Genomic DNA, 21436 nt, shown 5'->3' with positions numbered 1-21436 from the left:
CACAACACTGAGACCAAGACCTGAGCTGATATCAAGAGTTGGGATGCTTAACTGACTGAGCACCCTCAGGACCCCTTAAAGGCCCCTATTAATCCAAATATCTGTATTAAAATATACTGATATTTAAGAAACACGGTTTGAATTAAGAACCAACAATAGTAAATAAGTCAAGCAGAGAGTCAATTATCATATGGTTTCACTTATTTGTGGAGCATAACAAATAGCATGGAGGACAAGGGGAGATGGAGAGGACAAGGGAGTTGAGGGAAACTGGAAGGGGAGGTGAACCATGAGAGACTATGGACTCTGAAAAACGATCTGAGAATTTTGAAGGGGTGGGGGGTGGGAGGTTGGGGGCACCAGGTGGTGGGTATTGTAGAGGGCACGGATTGCATGGAGCACTGGGTGTGGTGCAAAAATAATGAATACTGTTATGCTGAAAAAATAAAAAAATTAAAAAAAAAAAAACCCAACAATAAATTCTAAATTTAACTGCTCAAGTTATAGTATTATTCTCCAACAATGTGAAGAAACAGGTTATTTATATCACTTGTAAATACCAAGTCTGAGAAATAACTCAAATCGTCACAAACAGATTAATTACAAAGAACAGTTATTCCACACACTAGAGTACTATGAAGCCATAAAAAAGGATGAGGAAGTGCTGCGAATGAATATGGACTGATTGCTAGAATATATTGTCAAGGTGGGAAAAAAGGGCAGAGAAGAACACAGCATCAACTTGCAGTATTCCTGCCCAAAATACTTAAACCTCTCTGTTGGGAGAATTTGCTTTTTCTTTTCTGTAGACACGTGGAAACACTGTCAAGGAATGATACTGAAATTCATGGCCAAGTACCCTGCACAGTATGACATGGCAGGGATGACCTCTGTGGCACTTGAGGCTTCCCTCATCTTCCACAGGCACTTACTTTCCCCATCAAGTTTCCATTTGCAAAGAACCTCACCCTGAAAACTCACTTCAAGCCTTCTGGTTCCATAAGAAACATATCATGCTCTATGCAACTAATTTTTTTTTTAATTAAAAGCGTTTAAAGGGAAACCTAGAATTGTATCCTTTAAAAAAAAAATTCCTTTACTCATTTAATATAATTTTGTAAATACTCTTATTTTAGAGCAAAAAAGTTTTAATAGCCTTTCAAAGTACTTGAAAATCAAATGTCCATTTGCCAGTACATCAACTTCACGCCTACTGAAGTTACCTTAAGGCTACTAAAGTTAGAAAAATACACTTAGAATTTTTCACACCTCATGTACCTGAAAATGACTTCATTTACTCTTTGATTTCAACATATTAAGACAAAACACTTCTCATACATCTTACCTCTTCGGGGTGTTTCTTCTCCAGTTGGAAGTCCACTTGGAAGAGCATCCTGATCTGCCCCCATTCTCTGATCCTGCTGCTGCTGCAACTGTCTAATCATTCCATCAAGAACACTCGACTCTGGGCTCCGTTCACCATTATCATTGGTTTGCAGGCTTATAATCTGTTCAATTACCTCTCCATCACCTGTACAATCACAGCCATAACACAAAATTATAATAAACATGAACAGGAAAACAAACCTTCTAGTAGACTAAAATTAAAATTATAATAGCAACGATCAAACTTCTTTAAAAAAACATAAATGACTGGGGTGCTTGAGTGGCTCAGCTGGTTGAGCAGCTGCCTTCAGCTCAGGTCCTGATTCCGGGGTCCTGGGATCAAGCTCCACATCAGGCTGCCAGCTCAGCACAGAGCCTGCTTCTCCCTCTTCCCTCAGCTCATGAGTGAGCATGTACTCTCAAATAAATAAAATCTTTTAAAAAATAATGAATAAGCAATAAAAAATATCCTATATATTCATAAATAATTGGATCAGAGAAAAGATTCAAAGCAAACAAAACCCTTCCTATATACCAACCACCACAAAAACCTCAAGAGCCTCTGAAACCCCTGAAGTGAGCACATGGGAACATGTGACAGTTTCAATGGAAGCTTTATTTTGCTGTTTCACACTAACACTCCCCTTGCCTCACCTAAAATATATTTCATTAAACTCTTATTTCTCGAAGTCTCTGACAAGACCAGAGCAACAATGTATGATTTCTGATGTAGAGAAAAGCAGTGGTGTTTCTCCTCTACTCTCTTAAGAAATAAACAGAAGTGTAATACTCTTCAACCAACCTCCAAGGGTCTTGAGGGAGTTACCCACACGTACCTCTCCCATTAAACTTAAGTTACTCTGTTTCTTAGGTATGCTTTTAGCCTAGCCAGTACCCAAAGTACAAAATAAGATTTTTTTAAAAGTGCCTTTACTTCTTCGTTTTTGAAGTAACAGGTTCGGTCAACGTTAGCGGATAAAAAGTGTTAGATGGGGGGTGGGAGGTTGGGGGAACCAGGTGGTGGGTATTAGAGAGGGCACGGATTGCATGGAGCACTGGGTGTGGTGCAAAAACAATGAATACTGTTACACTGAAAATAAATTTAAAAAAAATTTTTTTAAAAAGTGTTAGATGGTTGTGGGGTCTGGAAAGTTATCTAAATGCTAACTTTTTCATGCAAACAATTCCTGACATAGCCTCCCATATAAAATGCATCTTCTTTGAACATAACATAGAATACAGACCACACCCCCAGCAACTTACAAGGAGAACCCTAACAGACTGAAATTGATAGGGTATTAGCAAAAAGAATGCAAAATATAATCTAGCCTCCACAGTAACATACAAAAACTAAAAAATGTCATGTACTAATTTCAGGGAAAAAATATTTGCATCCTACTATCTGAGTTAAATTCCCTTGTATCTCATGAATAACATCTCCATTTTACCATGGCAATCAGTGAAGAACTTACAAGAGCTAAATGTCCTAACCTATCTTAAAATCACAATTTTTTTTTAATTTTCAAAAAATGAGCTAAGAAAGCAAAAAGTGGAGCCCTAATCTAAAATGTTAAGGAGGTTTTAATTAGAACTGTGAATAAAAAAAGATTCCTAAGACCACAAATGGAACCAAAGGGAAAACAGAAAAAAGGAGACCTCTAGTCCTCCCCATCCCTGCATGATCCCAGGGTCCTAGGGTCGAGACTCGGGCTCCCTGCTCAGTGGAAAGCCTGCTCTTCCCTCACCCACTCCCCCCTGCTTGTGTTCCTTCTCTCACTGTGTCTTTCTCTGCCAAATCAATAAATAAAATCTTAAATAAAAAATAAATAAAATGCAGGACTGAACATCAGAGAAGACTGAATTGCACAGAAATCTCAAAAGAGATACACACAAAAGTTGAGTTGATACTTTGACTAAATAATGGTATGTGCACACACTGGGTAAAACTCTACCATACTAAGGGGAAAAAACATGAAAAGGCAGTTTCCCGAAAAATTTCCAGTGCTCTCACAGAAGTGGAAATAGTCCATGTTCCCACTAACCAGAACAGATAAACTTTGGAATATACAGCAGAATTGTTTAATGCATACTTCCAATTCTAAACTCAGAACAGTTAAAAATATGTGTTTAAGTCAATGAAGAATGCAATGACTGTTAGTGGTGTGGTGCCAGAAGTTTCAGAAGCTTCTTTAACATCAGTGCAATTGTCAACACTTTTAAAAAAGTAAATAATATTTCCATATTATTACAAAAATAGTTATGACCTTAAAGACTCCATAAAAAAGGTCATGGATAAAACCACAGATCTGCAAACCCACACACTGACAATTCCTGTCCTACCATTAGAAATAACCACTAGAAATAAGTAAGAAAAACAGAAGACATTAGAAGAGATAATATGAAATACTAAAAGGTAATCAATTTCAAACAAGGCAGGAAAAAAAAAAAAGGACAGAAAAGGATAAAGAGAAAAAAAGAGCAAAATGGTAGAGAATTAACCCTGACGATACTAATAATTTTATCAAATGTAAATGGTCTACATTTTCCAATTAACAGATAGGTTGTCAGACTGGATTGGTGCCTACATGAAATTTGTTTTAATATGAAGACACAAATTGGTTACAGAAACTGAAAAGATATACCAAGACAATACTCATCAAAACTGGGTGGACTGGCATATTAATACAAAATAAAGAAAAAGTCTTCAAAAGAAAAAAATAATACCAAGGAAAAAGAGGAACAATTCATAATGATTAAAGAATTCACTCAGAGGACAATCTGAAATGTGTCTGCACCTAAAAACAGAACCTTAAGTGGTGTCTGGGTGGCTGAGTTGGTTAAGCGGCTGCCTTTGGCTCAGGTCATGATCCCAGGGTCCTGGGATCAAGCCCTGCCTCAGGCTCCCTGCTCAGTGGACAGCCTGCTTCTCCCTCTCCCTCTGTCTGCTGTTCTGCCTACTTATACTATCTAGCAAACAAATAGACAAAATCTTTTTTTTTTTTTTTAATTTATTTGTTTGACAGAGATCACAAGTAGGCAGAGAGGCAGGCAGAGAGAGGGAGGGGAAGCAGGCTCCACGCTGAGCAGAGAGACTGACCCAGGGCTCGATCCTAGGACCCTGGGATTATGACCCGAGCCGAAGGCAGAGACTTTAACCCACTGAACCACCCAGGCACCCCTCAAAATCTTAAAAAAACAAAAAATTTTTTAAAACTTTAAAATAGGGGTGCCCCACATCGGGCTCTCAGCTCAGCGGGGAGCCTGCTTCCTCCTCTCTCTCTGCCTCTCTACTTGTGATCTCTGTCTGTCAAATTAAGAAAAAAATCTTAAAAAAAAAAAACATAAAGCAAAAACTAATAGAACCAAAGAAGGACATAAGATAAACCCACATGGTAGTTTGGGGTTATTATAAGGAATGATGTATCAGAGTGGGAAAAAGCCAACTGTCCTTCAACTGTTAATGAATGAATAAATAAGGGTATACACATACCATAGATCACTAGCAACAAACAGGGAAAAAAAAAAAAAACAACTGATTTGTGCAACAACAAAAATGAATCTCCAAAGCACCATGCTAAGAAGCCAGACACAAAAGATTTAGTATTGTACAATTCCATTTATACCATATTCCTCAAAGAGACAAAATAAAAGTGACAAAACAGAATAGTCATTACAAGTGACCAGAGAAGATTCCAAAAATGCTCAGCAGAACCTGCACCCCAACGTTCACAGCAGCAATGTCCACAACAGCCAAACTATGGAAAAAGCCCAGATGTCCATCAACAGATGAATGGATAAAGGAGATGCGGGGGGGGGGGGGGGGGGGGTGGGGGGGGTGGGTGTGTGTGTGTGTGTGTGTGTGTGTGTGTGTGTGTGTGTGTATACACATGATGGAATATTACTCGGCCATCAAAAAATTGAAATCTTGCCATTTGCAACAACATGGATGGAACTAGAGGGTATTATGCTAAGCAAAATAAGCCAGAGAAAGATAATTATCCTATGATGTCACGCACATTTGGAATCTGAGAAACAAAACAGAGGGTCACAGGGGAAGAGGGGAAAGGATAAAACAAGACAAAATCAGAGAGGAAGACAAACCATAAGGGACTCTTAATCATAGGAAACAAACTGAGGGCTGCTGGAGGGGGCGGGGGAGTAGGGGGATGAGGTGACTGGGTAATGGGCATTAAAGAGGGCTTGTGAGGTAAAGAGCACTGGGCGTTGTATATATATATGACTGATGAATCACTGGCTTCTACCTCTGAAACTAATACATTGTATGTTAATAATTGAGTGTAAATCAAAATTAAAAATTAATTAATTTTGCTTTAAAAGGCCCAATAGAACTTTTGAGGGCACTGGAAACATTCTATACCTTGACTGTGGTGGTGGTTCTGTGATTGTTTAACGGCTGCCTAACTCATGTGACTTGTACAGTTAAAATTCATGAATTTTATTACATGTAAGCTATACTTCAACTACACTAAAAAAAAAAATTAAACACTTGAAACAGTAAACATATAGTGATAACTAGTGATTAACTTTTAGTAAAACAAACCTCATCCAAACAAAACAAGCTTTTTTTTTTCTTTGCTTAATAACATCTGTATGAAGAAACACTACACTGCTAGGAACAAATACAAAACAAAAACTCTGCCCTTGACTAGGACAGACCAAGTGCAAGATGGGACTCAAACATCTTGTGCCAGAAAGGAAAAAGTGTTCAAGGGCCTCAGGAAAGGGAACAGTCAGCCTGAAGAGACTCTCACACTCAAATCTAAAACTAGTATGAGCAACAAATAATGACCATTATGGATTATAACCCCTTATATAACAATCCCTAAATCTGAACTACATAAACATATAAAAGGAAGACTAATAAAATGCATATGGAATGATGACAGAATTGGAAAACAACCATTTTGCAACCTTTAGAACTGATTCAGGCAAAAATCATCAATGGATCCTAAAACTTAAAGGTAAAGTTTGGTAAGGAACAGGTTATTTACATTGTATCTCCCCACAAATTTCTTATCAATTACAAAGAGAAAAATAACTTTGTACTGGAAAACTTAGCAGGCACCTTAACCAAGTTTGCAAAGACAACATCACCAATATTTGGACAAAGCACAATCCTCAGCACTCTGACCTGACGCTCCAGGAAGGCTACATCATCATTTATACTATATTCTATCAAAAACTGTACAACCTGGGGGTGTGCCTCCCTGGCTCAGTCAAAAGAGCACATTATTCTTCACCTTGGGGTCATGACTTTGAGCCCCACACTAGGTGTAGAGATTATGTAAAAATAAATAAATAAAACTTTTTTTTAAAAAGCACAACCTGAACTTCACCAAGGATAACTAAATTTAAGGTGCAGTCCCCAACTGAGATTCACATCAGGGAAGAACAATAGAAGTCTTAACAGGCACAGAGTAACAGACAAAATTTGATCACAGACCATAGACTTAGCAACAGTACTACATCAGTGTTAAGTGATGGTAACTGCTTATGGTTACATAAGAGAATACCTTTTTCTTAGAAAACACATATGAAGTATTTAGGGATAAATGAACATGCAGTCGAGAACTTATCACTCAAATGGTTAAAAACAATTATACAATTATGTGTATCTAGAGAGAGAATGATAAAACAAACACCGCAAACTATTAACGTCTGGTAAGTCTTAAAGTATGTGAGTTCTGTGTATTATTTTTTTACATTTTTCAAATAAAAAGTGAAAGAAAAAATTTTTTTTCACTTACTTGTTGCCACATAGCCTAGCTGTGGAACCAAATGTTCATCCGCAGAATTTTCTCGACCTGGTACTAATCTCTGATACTTAGTCGGGTGAGGATTTCCATCTACATCTACCAAGAATGGTGGAGGCATAAGGTGAGGAGCCTGCTGAGTTTGCTCATCTAAGACGTAATTATTAGAATCTCTAATCAGTGGCCGATAATCAGTATGGAAGAACATCTGATCAGGAATCTGAAAAAAAGTTGTTTACAGATTGACATTTTGAGGTTTGTACATGTTAAAGAATACAAATATTAAAGTTACTTATAATATGAAAAAAACAGTGAAAACCAAATCAGTACACCTATTTTTAAAACATCCTTCATAACTACTGATTTTACTACTATAGAAAAGTACTAAGAATGACCTTTTCCAGACAAAGCAAAAAACACACTCCTAGGAGAGACAACATATGGTTACCAGAGGGGAGGCGGGCAGGGAGGTGGGTGAAACGGATGAATGAGATTACGAGTACACTTATCTTGATGAGCACCGAGTAATACACAGAATTGCTGAATCACTATGAAGCTAATATAACACTGTTAATTACACAGGAATTAAAATTTTTTAAAAGTGGTTAAAATGCTACAAAAAAATAAAAAAGACCTTTTCATATGGCTTGCTGCATCCAAAACCAAATATCAGAAGGTGTCCGTGAGAATCTGTGCAGGCAAAATGCTGTCCGTCCTGTGAAAACTTACAGTCAAAGACCGCTCCATGTCCTTGTCCTTCAATCTAGGAAAAGGAAGGAAAACTTAAAACCAATTCTACATGAATGCTTTTGCTTTATCAACTGTTTTCATGTCAATATAAGCATTACTTTTTTTTTCAATGAGTTGAGACTTGAGCTGAGATCAAGAATCAGACACTTAACTCAATGAGGCACCTAGGTGTCCCCAAATGTATCACTTCTGAAAGAAAATATTAAAAACAAAATTATGTGCATTATGCACATAATATTTTCAGAAAATAAAATTCATTTCAGATACCACTAGACTAGAAAAAACCTTGAAAGGCAGTCTAGAATGGGTTCTCAGAACCACAGAACGAAAGGTCGTAAGCCAATCCAAAGTGAAGGCTTTCTTCATTTCTTAGAAGTGAATGACAAGCAATTTCATAAACTTCTGTTTTAATTTGTATAGCAAAAGGCTATTGACTAACACCCCACAAGGTAAATGATTACAGATCAATGAAGTGTGGTATTCATGAACTAAAATCAGTACTTTTCCAGAATTTAAACTTTCCACAAAGAGGACCGACCACTGTGCAAAGTGGAATGCTGCCAAGTCACACGGTGCGCAGCAATGCCTGCGCCTACCTTACCGCAAACCACCGCGGACTCAGGAAGGACGCGCCAATCACGTCGCGAGAGCTGCCTTGCCCAGACTGCTCTTCAGCTTTATTCTTGCTCTTAAACTGAAATTATGTGAATTTAGCACTACCAATGTATAGTTAAGTGAGCTGTTTCATTAACAGCTTAAAGCTATGCCTATTTGTTGTCTGAGCCTGTAACTGTGCAAAAACTAAACTTTAGGGAAAGTTTGATCAATGCCAGAAAATGAATCCTCCCTCACTCACTGCCCAGACAAACTCACTCCACGCCCAAACATCTGCTTGAAAAGCAGCACGTCACACACAAGCGGCTACCAACTAACAAACTTAGAAACTAAGTTACTGGGATATTGAAGGCACTTCCCTATTACGTGCACACACAGCACGTATATAAACCTGTATTCTCTAACAACATAAAAAGGAATAAGTGCTATACATATCTTTCTTCCAATTTTTTTGTTAAAACATAGGAACACAGATCCACCACACAGTCCTTTGAGGTGCCGTCTCCACCACAGCCCACCCCATGGCCCGGCACCACTTGGCACCCCCGGGGAACCTCCACTCCAAGGAAAGCAAAGGCTGGGCCCAGACCATTGGCTGGTAAGTCAAAAATGCTGGCAGCTCCTCTGCTGTCATACACGTGGACCTAAGTGCACCAGAAGTGTTGCTAAAGAACCTAGAGAGAAGGAAATTTTCCTGAGTAGGCTCTCACAGAGCAAGTCCGACTTGGGTTTCTATGTGTAGTTTGAAGAGTCCTCCACAATGATTCCTGACAAAATGCAACTTGCAACTGTGCTTATACTCGACATCACACTGAAAATTACGATGTATTTAACAAAATACTGTAATGTCAGTAATTTATAACCCTATGTAATCTCTCTAACAGAAAACTGGGAGCCTCTCAGCTGAGCAGTAAAGTTAAGAACTCAATTCAGGGCAGCCTGGCTCACTCAGATGGCTGAGCATCTGAGTCTTGATTTCAGCTCAGGTCATGATCTAAGGGTGGTGAGACTGAGCCCTGCATCAGGCTCCGTACTCAATGGGGAGTCTGCTTGAGATATCTCCCTCTCCCTCTGCCCCCCCTACCCCAACCCGCTTGCATGCACATGTGTGCGCTTTAAAAATAAATAATCTTTTTTTAAAAAAAATAAAAGAAGGAAAGGAAGAACCCGGTATACACAGCGAAGTTTACATGTCTCACTGGAAGTAAGAGCACTATTGCCTACTTGAGACTTCTTTGCCTCAGAAATTGTTCAGCTTGTATTATGCTTAAAGCCCAAATTAATGCAGTTTCCTGTTTTGGTAAGTTAAATTCAGGACATAATGTTCTTAAAAAATTCTAAAGGAGGGCGCCTGGGTGGCTCAGTGGGTTGAGCCACTGCCTTCGGCTCAGGCCATGATCTCAGGGTCCTGGGATCGAGTCCCGCATCAGGCTCTCTGCTCAGCAGGGAGCCTGCTTCCCTCTCTCTCTCTGCCTGCCTCTCTACTTGTGATCTCTGTCTGTCAAATAAATAAATAAAATCTTAAATTAAAAAAAAAAGAATTCTAAAGGATAATTAAGAAAATGGAGATACCTATAAATTTTAAGACCACAAAAAACTTGCTGAAAAAGACTTTTTTCCAATAATTTGATGCCTAGTTACACATGTGCAATTCAGCCATGTTATTTGAGTTGTCAGTGCATTTTATGGTAATAAATAGAATACTGCATTTTAAAATGTTTGTCAAGAAGTGTCCAAAATAAACATACTGAAATAAAAATTTTAAGGTTAAAAAAGAAATCATGGAACACATGGACTCAGATGGCCTTCAACAAAAAGGTCTAAGAACCACTCATCTACACCCTGCAACTAGACTGGCTCCAAAATGAATTACTCTTTGAACTGGAACTCAGTATAAACTGTACAGTAATTTTATAAAACATCTCATATGTATATCAAACATCAGTCTGGACAACACAGAAATCCTTTTATACAATAACTCCCTCAGTATTTATCCTGGGAAATAATTACAGATCTACACGAACAGCCGTGTACCTGGACATTCAAAGTGGTCCTGCTGTGCATACTTCAGAAACCACTGACACGGTAACAACTGTAATTTAACCAGGTATGTAACCTTCTGAGAAAGGCTGAATTGACAGTCAAAAATGTAACTGCAAATTCTTAAAAATTTATGTAAGATTTTGGAAAACATTCTGTACATAAGATGAAAAAGAGATTACAAAACTGTGTGAGAATGCCAACTAATAACTATGGAAAGAATGATACCACTAAAAACCTTCAATGGATGCTAATGTTTTTGAGTTAAAGTTTAATGAGGAATAGGGTATTTACAGAGTCTCAAAATACCTCCCGAAAAAATTGGCTTAACAGTTACAAAGAGGGGGAAAAAAAAACAGTTACAAAGAGGAAAAACAACTATTTTATTGTGGGGGAAACCTGGCAAATGCCACTTTACCAAATATTTAAAATTACCACCACCAGGACACCCTGGGTGGTTCAGTCAGTTAAGTGTCTGACTCTTGATTTCAGTCAGATCATGATCTCAGGGTCCTGAGATCCAGCCCCGTGTATAGCTCTGCACTGGGTGTACAGCCCGCCTGGGATTCTCTCTCTCCCCCTTCACCTCTCCATCCCACTCACACACTCCCAAGTTCTCTCTCCAAAAACAAAGTTATAAAAAATAATCACCACCAAAAAAGGTGTAACAGAATCAAATCATGATGTTCTGTAGACAAAACACAGATATTCTCTAACATTATTTGTCTGCACTCATCAAAAAAGTTAAAAGGTGAGAAATAGGGGAAAAAAAGGATTGCTGAAGATTAAAGAAACCTAGAAATATACAGCTACTTAACATAGCATAATCCTGAATTAAATACTGCTCCAAGGGCCAAATATAACTAAAAAGACATTACCAGAACTGACAAAATTTGAATATAAAGCTGTTTATATAATGCTACTTTATCAACGTTATATTTGCTGATTTTGTAACTAGCTTTGTGGTTATATAAGAGAAATTCTAAAAATATGCACCAGGATCCTAATTTGGTTTTAGAATATTACATATGCAAAAAGAAAAAAAGCTGGAAAAACAAAATGATGTTTCTGATTCCCTAGATGACTTTACTGAATATGTTTTATTACCAAATATTTTTTTTTTAAAGATTTTATTTATTTATTTGACAGACAGAGATTACAAGCAGGCAGAGAGGCAGGCAGAGAGAGAGGAGGAAGCAGGCTCCCCACTGAGCAGAGATCCCGATGTGGGGCTCGATCCCAGGACCCTGGGATCATGACCTGAGCTGAAGGCAGAGGCTTTAACCCACTGAGCCACCCAGGCGCCCCATTACCAAATATTTTAATAAATTTAGTGAAAATGTGTGTAATTGCCATAATTTTACCAATTTAAGCAAATTCAAACACATTCACACATATACAGGGGGCTAAGTAAGTGACTTTTGAAACTCCTTCCCTCATGTGACTCAGTTACACCCAGAATTTTATAGGTGTATAGAAATATGGCTGTCAGATATTTATCAGGCTTTCAGTATCCTGATTTCTAGGAATATAAACTGCCAAAGCATGCAGATCGGTTTCTGGCTTAACTTCATAATCCAAATACTTGAAACCAATGTAAGCATACACGAAGCTACACTTCACTTACCATATTAAAATAATGTTTCATCTTGGTGCCCTTTGTAATATCCCATATAAATATGCTGCCATCATGTCCTGCCGATAACATAATTCTGGAATCAAAGGGATGCGTCTCCAAAACAAATACTTCATCAGCATGTCCCTTTATTCAACAAAGTCATAAGAGTCGTAAGAGTTAAGGAGGATTTGCAAGTTATTAAGTTTTAAAAAGTTAAAAAGCCATATTGTCACAGTGTACAAGGGCTTTCAAAATGTATTAATGACAGTGACTGAACATTAGTATACCTACAAATTTCTAATCATTTGATAAATCAGTGGATGAAACATAGCTAATACGTTATTATAGTTTCAAAAATCAAATTATAGTTCAAAAAAAATCTTGATTTGTTTTATTATATGAAAACAACCTACCAACAAATTATGAAGCAGTTGTCCTGTGTAAGAATTCCACACTTTAAGGACATGATCATTCACAGCTGTGACAACAATGCTATCATTCTGATTCCAAGCGATCATTGTTACTTTGGGTTTCATAAACCTTTCCTCTTCCAAAGATAAGTCCCTAAGAAAAACATAAGCAATTCAAATTCATTTGAAAAGTACAATCAACAGAAAAATAACTGAAGTAATGCAGTTCATGTCCATACATGATTATGTATCTGACCCATAACAGATTATCTCTAAACAGATTTCAGCAAATACTGGGACGGAAAGGGGATAATTATAGAAGCAGTTTGTGGGGGACGCCTGGGTGGCTCAGATGGTTAAGCGTCTGCCTTCAGCTCAGGTCATGATCCGAGGATCCTGGGACTGAGCCCTATATCAGGCTCCCTGGAGCCTACTTTTCCCTCTGCCTGCCACTCCCCCTGCCTATATTCTCTCTGACAAAACAGATAAATAAAATCTTTAAAAACAACAGTAATAAAAACAATTCAGGGGCTGGGACGCACGGGTGGCTCAGCTGGTTAAGCATCTACCTTTGGCTCAGGTCATAATCCCAGGGTCCTGGGATCCAGTCTCACATCAGGCTCCCTGCTCAGCAAGGAGCCTGCTTCTCTCTCTGCCTGCCACTCCCCCTGCTTGTGCACATGCACTCTTCTCCCGCTAACAAGTAAAATTTTTGAAACAAACACTTCAGGGGTGCCCAGGTACCTCCACTGGTTAAGCATGTGACTGTTGATTTCAGCTCAGGTCATGAGCTCGGAGTTCTGAGAGTGAACCACATATAAAACACTGGCCATGGAGTCTGCTTAAGTTTCTCTCACCCTCCCACTCTGTCCCTCCCCCTGCTTATGTATGCTCTCTCTAATTTAATTAGTTTAATTAATTAAACTTATTATTTATTTATTTATTAATAAAACCTTTTTTTTTTAAAGTTCGGTTTGAATAAAGGCATATGTTAGGACATCACCACTGTTCATAAAAGTGAAGTTTTTTCTCTCTACCCCTTTTCTATTATTCCCTTCCCTTGACCCCAAGCCCTAACAGCAATAATTTTGTTCTCTCTCCAGGGAAGAGGACAAAAAATTTTAGGAAGACAGAAAGAAGTTAATGCACCCTCACATCCCCCCGTGTCTAGAAAAGTAAACTGACACACAGTCAATCTTTTGAACTTTAAATAAAACCGTACTCATCTCTTCACTCTCCTGCACAGAGTGATACTAAGGGATCTCTTGGCAAGAATGGCCTTGGATCCAAATGTCTACAATATTTTGCAGCTTTTATGAACATGAAGTACAAAGTTTCTCTGTAAAATATAGTAGTCAGTAATACACAGAGAAAAGGCAAAGCCCACTGCTTCTGAAATCAGAGAATATATCCTAAGAGATTGTAACATATAATAAACATATATTTTAATTAAAGAAAACAGCTGTTAAGAATATAGAATAAGTGCCATGTAACACCTATCCATATAAGCATAATGGAAGCACTGGTCAGGTAAAAGTTTAACAGAAGAGGGGTGCCTGGGTGGCTCGGTCAGTTAAGCAGCTGCCTTCACCTCAGGTCACGATCTCAGGATCCTGGAATAGAGCCCCGCATCGGGCTGCCTACTCGGCGTGAAGCCTGCTTCTCCCTCTCCCACTTCCCTGGCTTGTGTTCCCTCGCTCACTGTCAAATAAATAAAATCTTAAAAAAAAAAAAAAAAAAAAGTTTAACAGAAGAGACAAAATGGGGAGTAAAGGCTAAGACTCCATGCTTCATTTTAAACTAAAAGGCATCACCTGTTAGTAACCTTGAAGAAATATACATTATTTTACTTCATCAAGTTGATCCCTCAAGATGAGAACACTAAAACAAATACACCCACTGATTTTTTTTAGATTTTTATTTATTTGCCAGAAAGAGGGAGAGAGCACACAAGCAGGGGAACCAGCAGGCAGAGGGAGAGTGCTCCCCACTGAGCAAGGATTTCCCCATGCGGGGCTCAATCCCAGGACCCCAAGGATCATGACCTGAGCTGAAGGCAAGAGTTAACCTACTGAGCCACCCAGGCGTCCCCCCATGAGTTCTTATATACAGAAAACTCTACTACTTCACAAGATTGGAAAGATATAAAACTTTAACTGAGAAAAGAATTATTTCCACCACTGGAAGGAATTAAAGGCAGAGCACTCTCCACGGCAGTAAGAAAACAGCAGTTTCCAGCCTCAGCAAAAATTTTTGATTTATAGTTTTTACACTGATATTCCTATTTTGCTTAATAAAATAATTGTTCACAGGTAAATGTGATTTCAAATTATCCTCTTAATAATGAATTAACCTTCATTATTTCAACCAGTCAAGGATTGACAGCGTTCACTCTCACACTAAGATGCTTTTAAATATCTAGATAGAGCATTTTTAAATAACAGTAGAGTTGCAATTTGTGAACAAGGATTATCAGATTTCTAGTATATATTCTCTCTACCACATTCCCTACCATAGATCATTTAACAAAAATATGAGTATCAAATTTATTTTGAAACCAAATAAAACTGTTTGAGTCACAGAATAGGAGTTAATTTCCCCTATAATTATTAAAAGTAAAGCAAACATAAGGATTTTCAAAGAACTAAATGTGAAAAACTTGTAAGAACTTTGATACGGTGCTACCCTAGACCAGGCAGCGTCCTAGAAACATAAATATAAGGATAAATTCTTTGGGATATATGAGATTTATGTATCAACGTATCAGATATGTAGGAAGTAGCCACTCATTTAGATCACTGCTTTGTAATAGGAGGTGGTTCCAATCCCCTGACAAAGCAGTCAACCACCAGGGAGAGAAAGACCACATGATTATGATGCACCCACTTCCTACAAACCATCTCCACTCACCCTGAGACTCGGGTTGCCATATCCAATAAAATGCTTCTCCACTCCAACTGCTCAAATCTCCAAATCCGTGCCGTTCCATCTCTGCTACCACTTAAAAACCTTAAAAAATTCAGAAAAAGATCTTATACTCATATACATGCCAAAAACTACAGTCAAAATCACAAGCAAAAAACATTCTTAATGTAGCCATCCTGACCGCAGGGAAACATAGAGGTGTTAATTCAAAAGACAGGGATTTAGAGCAAATCTGATGAGGAAAAAAATCTGGTTTGCTATAATTTGCCTGGCCCTATGCAGTTAAAGCACATTTCAAACTCAACCAACAGCCTGTCAAATAGACTGAGTTTTGAGAAGACAATGAACAAGTAGTACATGGAGGGAAAACAAAACAGGAAGAATTAAAGATGTGTGGGAAGATCAGTAAGAGCAAAATTCCACTGTAAGCATCTTCATTCTAAACTCAAACAAATTCATCTTTTAACAAAGGATGAACTCAACAAAGGATAAACTCAAACAAATACATCTTTTAACAAAGGAAGTGTTAAAAACTGCAATTTAGGAAAGGCACCTGAAAGAAACTGGAGACCAAGAGAGTATATAATTAAAGTGACAATTCTGTCACATGACACATCATGGTGGCTGCTAGTAGAGATTTTTTTTTACTCAAACAAGAAACTTCATTAGCTTTACACCTAATAGTTGAGCTCCTATTGGTCATAGGACCTGGTAGAAGCTACAGTTGTAAAAACCTGTGCTTAACGTGTTCCCGCCGCACTGCAGACACTTTTCATTCAGTTAATACACTTACTACTAAAGTGCCTGCAGTACACAAAGCCATGTATCAGCTTTACTAGTATGAACCAGAGCGTATCTGCCTCAAATCACATTCACACTGATGTGCCTCTGCCTCTCTCTCTCTCTCTCTCTCTCTCTCTCTCTCTCTCTCACACACACACACACACACACACACACACACTTACCGATCACCATTGTTACAAAACTGGATACTATCAACTTTATCCTAAGGGCGGGGTGGGATGGGGCAGAAAACAAACACAAAGGTGATCACTCTTGTTTGTAAATAAAACAACAACAAAAAAAAACCCACTCCATTTTTAGAACTGGAAGCACAGTTGATAGTAAGAATGTGCACTTGTGCTGCTTAGCACCTTCGTTCCTACATTTACACGCAAAAAACCTAACTATAACAAGACTATAAAAAAAGAAGCTTTCCTTCTAAGTTTAAAACTGTATTTTACAAAGAATTACATTTGTATAAGAATTCACATGTAGAAAGTGATTAAAGCACAAAGTAGCTGAAAACAAGGCATTACTTTGATAATTATTTACATATAAAAAATTTCTTTTTCTTTTAAAGTGATTTGGAACTATTAATTTCATAGAACTTCCTATGGGAAAAAAGATAACCTGACTACTAAGCAGTATTCCAGAATCCTAAGAGTTAACTACCTTACTATACATTAACAGCATTCTGATTTCATGAGTGTGACTAAAATGAGTAAGTCCCCTGAAACTAAATCCACCCGAATAAATTATCATAATCAAGATTTTCAACTTAAAGCTGAAATAACCACAAAATACTAGCACAGTCATATACTTAGTCGTCAATAATATCCTTCACCTTTATATATGCAATCCCTCCTGCATTTAAAATTAGAATAACAATTTTGTTAGCAATATTTGACTATGGACCAAGAGGAATATTAATGATTAGTTTATAGAATTTTATAACATGAATACTTACAGTGTGGCTCTCGAGTTCTGCGATTTTTTCAGGTGCTTCAAAACCCAAAAAATACATTCTGATTACATGATCAGTACTACCTGTGGCTAAAAACATACCACCTGAAATAAAAATGTTAAGGTTTAAAAATTCAGTGTGTAACAAATATCTGAACCAAATTTCTATATCAAATTAAGCAAGATATTTTATTCCAAAATTACGTTTATCTCAATAGATCCATTTTCTAACACACTATATAAAGACCTATTGAAATTAATACAATACAGAGTGATGTTGTAATTTATAACAAAAAATATATATGTATTTGGTCTTCATTCCTGTTTCTGCCACAGAGCTCCTAAAACCCTTGGGATTTCCCAAGCAACAACACTGATGAAAGTATCTTGATATTCATAACAAATCCATTTCACCCACACCAGAGTTTATGTTAATAAAGTGACTCTTGGAGAGCACCTAAGAATGAGGGTGCTGACTGCGAGAAGTACCAACCATGTTTAGAAGGTTGGAACTTCTGGTCCCACTTCCCTGACTTCTGAGGAGGGGGAGAAGAAGGGAGGTGAATCAATCACCAATGATTTAATCAACTGTTTCTATGTAACAGAACCTCCATAAAAACCTAAAGGACAGTGTTCAGAAAGCTTCCAGGCTGGTGAACATGTGGAGATTTGGGAAGACTGGCATGTCTAGAGAGTCCATACACTTTATCCTCTGCATCCCTTCCACATGGCTGTCACTCAATTATATCCTTTTATAATAAGCTGGAAATCTGGTAAAATGTCTGAGTTCTGTGAGCGGTTCTAGCAAAATAATCAAACCCAAGGAGGGGGTCATGGAACCTCTGGTCTTTAGCCAGTCGGTCAGAAGCACAGCTGACAACTGGGTCTGACCAGGGCGGGGGTTGGGGGTCTCGTAGGACTGAACTCTTCTTAACCTGTGGGATCACACACAGTTCTTTAGAGATAGGGTCTCAGAACAGAGCTGAACTGTAGGACACCCAGCTGGTGCTGAAGAATTGCTGGATGGTGTTGGGAAAAAAAAAAAAAAAGAACCAAATACATATACATCAGATGGAACTTAAATTAAAAGTGTACTTCAATCCGGAAACGTTCACTATCTCCCAATGCTTTATTAATTGCGGCAACGACCATATGTGCTGCTTAAGACGCTTGACAAAAGAGGCCCTGCTTTCTAAATAACTTCACGCACCTAAACCTAGCTTCAGAATACAAAATTCACTCATTCAAGTTTTCAGACTTTTATGTAAAGGGGAAAATCTCTGAATTCTCCTAAAAAGAAAGATTACCACAGAAGCTCACTGTACAAGAAAAGAAAATGTGCAATAACTTCACCAAAATGAGTGGAAAACAAATTTAAACTATAAAAATTTGCAGTTCAGCCTATTCAAGAAAAGCAGAGTTTTGGTATTACCTCACACAGGGAGCTCATGTGGATACCTTAAGCCTCCTTTCCCCGGCTCTGATTACCATGAGAAATCAGAGAACAGGAGAATGAGGGGAGTAAAAGATGAGGAAAAAAGCTAATGAAATAAACATCTTGGATTAAACCTAATGAAATGGGCATAAGTGATTTACCATCCATCTGACAAATACTCTTAGCAATAACACGATCATTCAATAAATACTAAATAAAACTAAGAAGAAAAATTACTGAAGTTATCTTACCAACACTAAAAGAAGAACAAAGCATCTGAACACCTGGTCTAGGCTTTTCCGTGAACTTCAGGGGACGTGGACTTTAAAAGAAGTTGTTTTAAAACTCATTAGTTCAACACATTAACAGGGTTTATAATGCCGGCTTTAATCTAGCATGGTTAGATGTTATCACCTTATTATACAGTAGCTCACAAGCATCTCTGCATATTCTGTTAGAGCTGGACGGAGTCCAAAGGCTCTGCCCCATCCCGGTATACCCAAGAGCCCGACCCCACAGCAAGGGCTTCACCCACCGACCCCATCTTGTAACTGAGGGGACTAAAACTCACACTGCAAGCGAACCCACTATGCAGGCTGTAGGGCAGGGTACACAGCCACGAGGAACAGCACTGCTCAGCAGAAACAATGCAAGCCACACATGTAACTTTAAATTTTTATAGTAGCCACATTAAATGTAGAAAGATAAAATCAGTTTTATTTCATTTAACCTAATATATCCAAAATGTCATATGAATATGAATAAAATATTAATGAGAACTTCAGATGCTTTTCATTCTCTATCTTGGAAACCTTCCGAATATACTAGATACATACTACACCTTGATTTGAACACTCTTCATTAAAGATAATTTATCTGTATTTAGGTTTCCTAAAACTCACAGCTGAGAAACTAAATTCAGTCTATTTGAAATACACTTAAAGGTTTTGTGGTACCTGAGTCAAGTATCAGTTTTTAAGATGAAACTAATAATTAAGTTCTTCAAATGCACCACCCACATCCGAAATGCTCGACAGTCCCATGTGGCCGGTGGCTATTGTCCGGGACAGCACAGGTCTACAACCTGTCTTCTGATTCTTAAGTAATCCTGCCTAAATGTCTGAGTATGCATCTAATTATACATCTCTAACATTTTTCAAAACATCTCACATACATACAATCTCGCTTTTTTCTCCCCATGAGATGTGTCCATTAAGAATAGCTGTGCTTCTTTCGCACACCTCAACAGTGCACTGTAGGGGCGCCGGGGTGGCTCAGTGGTCAGGCATCAACTCTTGATTTCAGCTCAGGTTATGATCTCAGCATCAAGAGATCGAGTCCCACATGCAGGTCTGCACTCAGTGTGCGGTCTGCTTGAGATTCTCTGTCTCTCTCTCCCTCTGCCCCTCCCCCTGAGCACACTCTCTAAAATAAATAAATCTTTATAAGTAAAAAAACAACAATTTCTGTATATAATAGAAAAGTGAAAAGGCAACCACAATATGGAACTTCCCTTTATAATCAGACTTCATCTCGTTAGACTAAATTAAACATTAAAGAAAGAAAACTTATCACACAATTACAGCCACTTACCTGAATTTCAGGGATTCTAAGTCCCACTGCCAGAAACAAACTGTTCCATCAGCACCAGTAGAGACCATGTATCTCTGGGAGCCTTTGGCCATAGGGCTAAACTAAAATGCAACAGTACGGACAATTCAGTTTCCTGACCTTCTACTGAAGTCATAGTTCACAAAGTTAACTTCAACTGACACACTTAAGTAAAACTTAAGAATTACAAAATATAGGCAATAGTATAGTGAAAAATAAAAGAAAAAAAGGTCTAACTCTAATTTATAAAGGTAATGTGATCTCAATAAAAGACTACTTTCAAAACTAATAACCAAGAATAGCCAGAAAAAACTTTTAACAGAGAGAAAGGGAAGACCTGGTCTTACCAATATGAAAGCCTCAATAATTAAAATTCAGGGGCATGGTAGGTACAGTGACAGAATGACCAATGGAAAAGTACACTCTGAAGTCCAAACTGGACCTTGACGTAAGAGCTAAGATGAAGGTGCCCTCTCAAATCGTTTGGGGAAACAATGGATCACTGCATAATGATTTACTAACTGTGCAGCAACCTAGAAGCTATTCTCTGGACTGTACACCAGGATAAATTCCAAGGAGATCAACAACTCAAATATTTATAAAAAAGAACTAGAAATGTATTCTAAAAAAAAAAAAAAAAAACCACAAGAATTATACTGTAACTTCAGAATTGAGCTAACATTTATGTTTAACAAAGTTCAACTGTGTTACACAACAAGCTAGACAACGTAAGACCAATTTGGACCAGGAGATACCCAGAGGGCCTCATGGACAAAGAGGAAAATACAAGAAAACAAGAAAAACACACTAAGCAAAAGAATATGAACAGAAGTACCAGAGTGAGAAGGAATATGGTATGTGATAGCAACAGAAATATCTATGTGACTGAAGTGCTCATTTTTGCAGGTGGTGAGGAATGGGTTAACGGTAGAGAATCTGGAACCGAATAAGATCAAGAAGTAACTGCAGTCCTCAAGTAAAACCCAAAAAATGTGTCGGACAGCAGTCCATCACAGTTACTGAAAGGAAACAGATAAGAAAAACAACTAAGAATCAATCCAGTTAATCTAAGAACCTTAACTGGAAGGAAGTACTCCCTTCCTTTGCCCAGAATGGGGAGGAAAGC

General features: G+C 38.0%; 1 protein-coding gene across 3 annotated transcripts in view; it reads right to left on the bottom strand.

Moving 5' to 3' along the window:
• The window catches only part of BRWD1 (bromodomain and WD repeat domain containing 1), a 115043-nt gene that overhangs the window by 61101 nt on the left and 32506 nt on the right, over positions 1–21436 (bottom strand). For all 3 annotated transcript variants that reach the window (XM_047719871.1, XM_047719878.1, XM_047719885.1), the window contains exons 8-17: positions 20293–20393; positions 18951–19021; positions 17269–17369; positions 16484–16524; positions 15504–15602; positions 12597–12747; positions 12193–12327; positions 7795–7923; positions 7155–7380; positions 1346–1531 (exon numbers count right to left, since the gene is read on the bottom strand). In XM_047719871.1, the coding sequence (XP_047575827.1) occupies positions 1346–1531; positions 7155–7380; positions 7795–7923; positions 12193–12327; positions 12597–12747; positions 15504–15602; positions 16484–16524; positions 17269–17369; positions 18951–19021; positions 20293–20393 (1240 nt within the window). The remainder of the gene's footprint in view (positions 1–1345; positions 1532–7154; positions 7381–7794; positions 7924–12192; positions 12328–12596; positions 12748–15503; positions 15603–16483; positions 16525–17268; positions 17370–18950; positions 19022–20292; positions 20394–21436) is intronic.

The sequence above is a fragment of the Lutra lutra genome, chromosome 1 (genome assembly GCF_902655055.1).
Source record: "Lutra lutra chromosome 1, mLutLut1.2, whole genome shotgun sequence".
In the NCBI taxonomy this organism is placed as follows: domain Eukaryota; kingdom Metazoa; phylum Chordata; class Mammalia; order Carnivora; family Mustelidae; genus Lutra; species Lutra lutra.
This window is presented reverse-complemented; position numbering and strand designations above follow the sequence as displayed.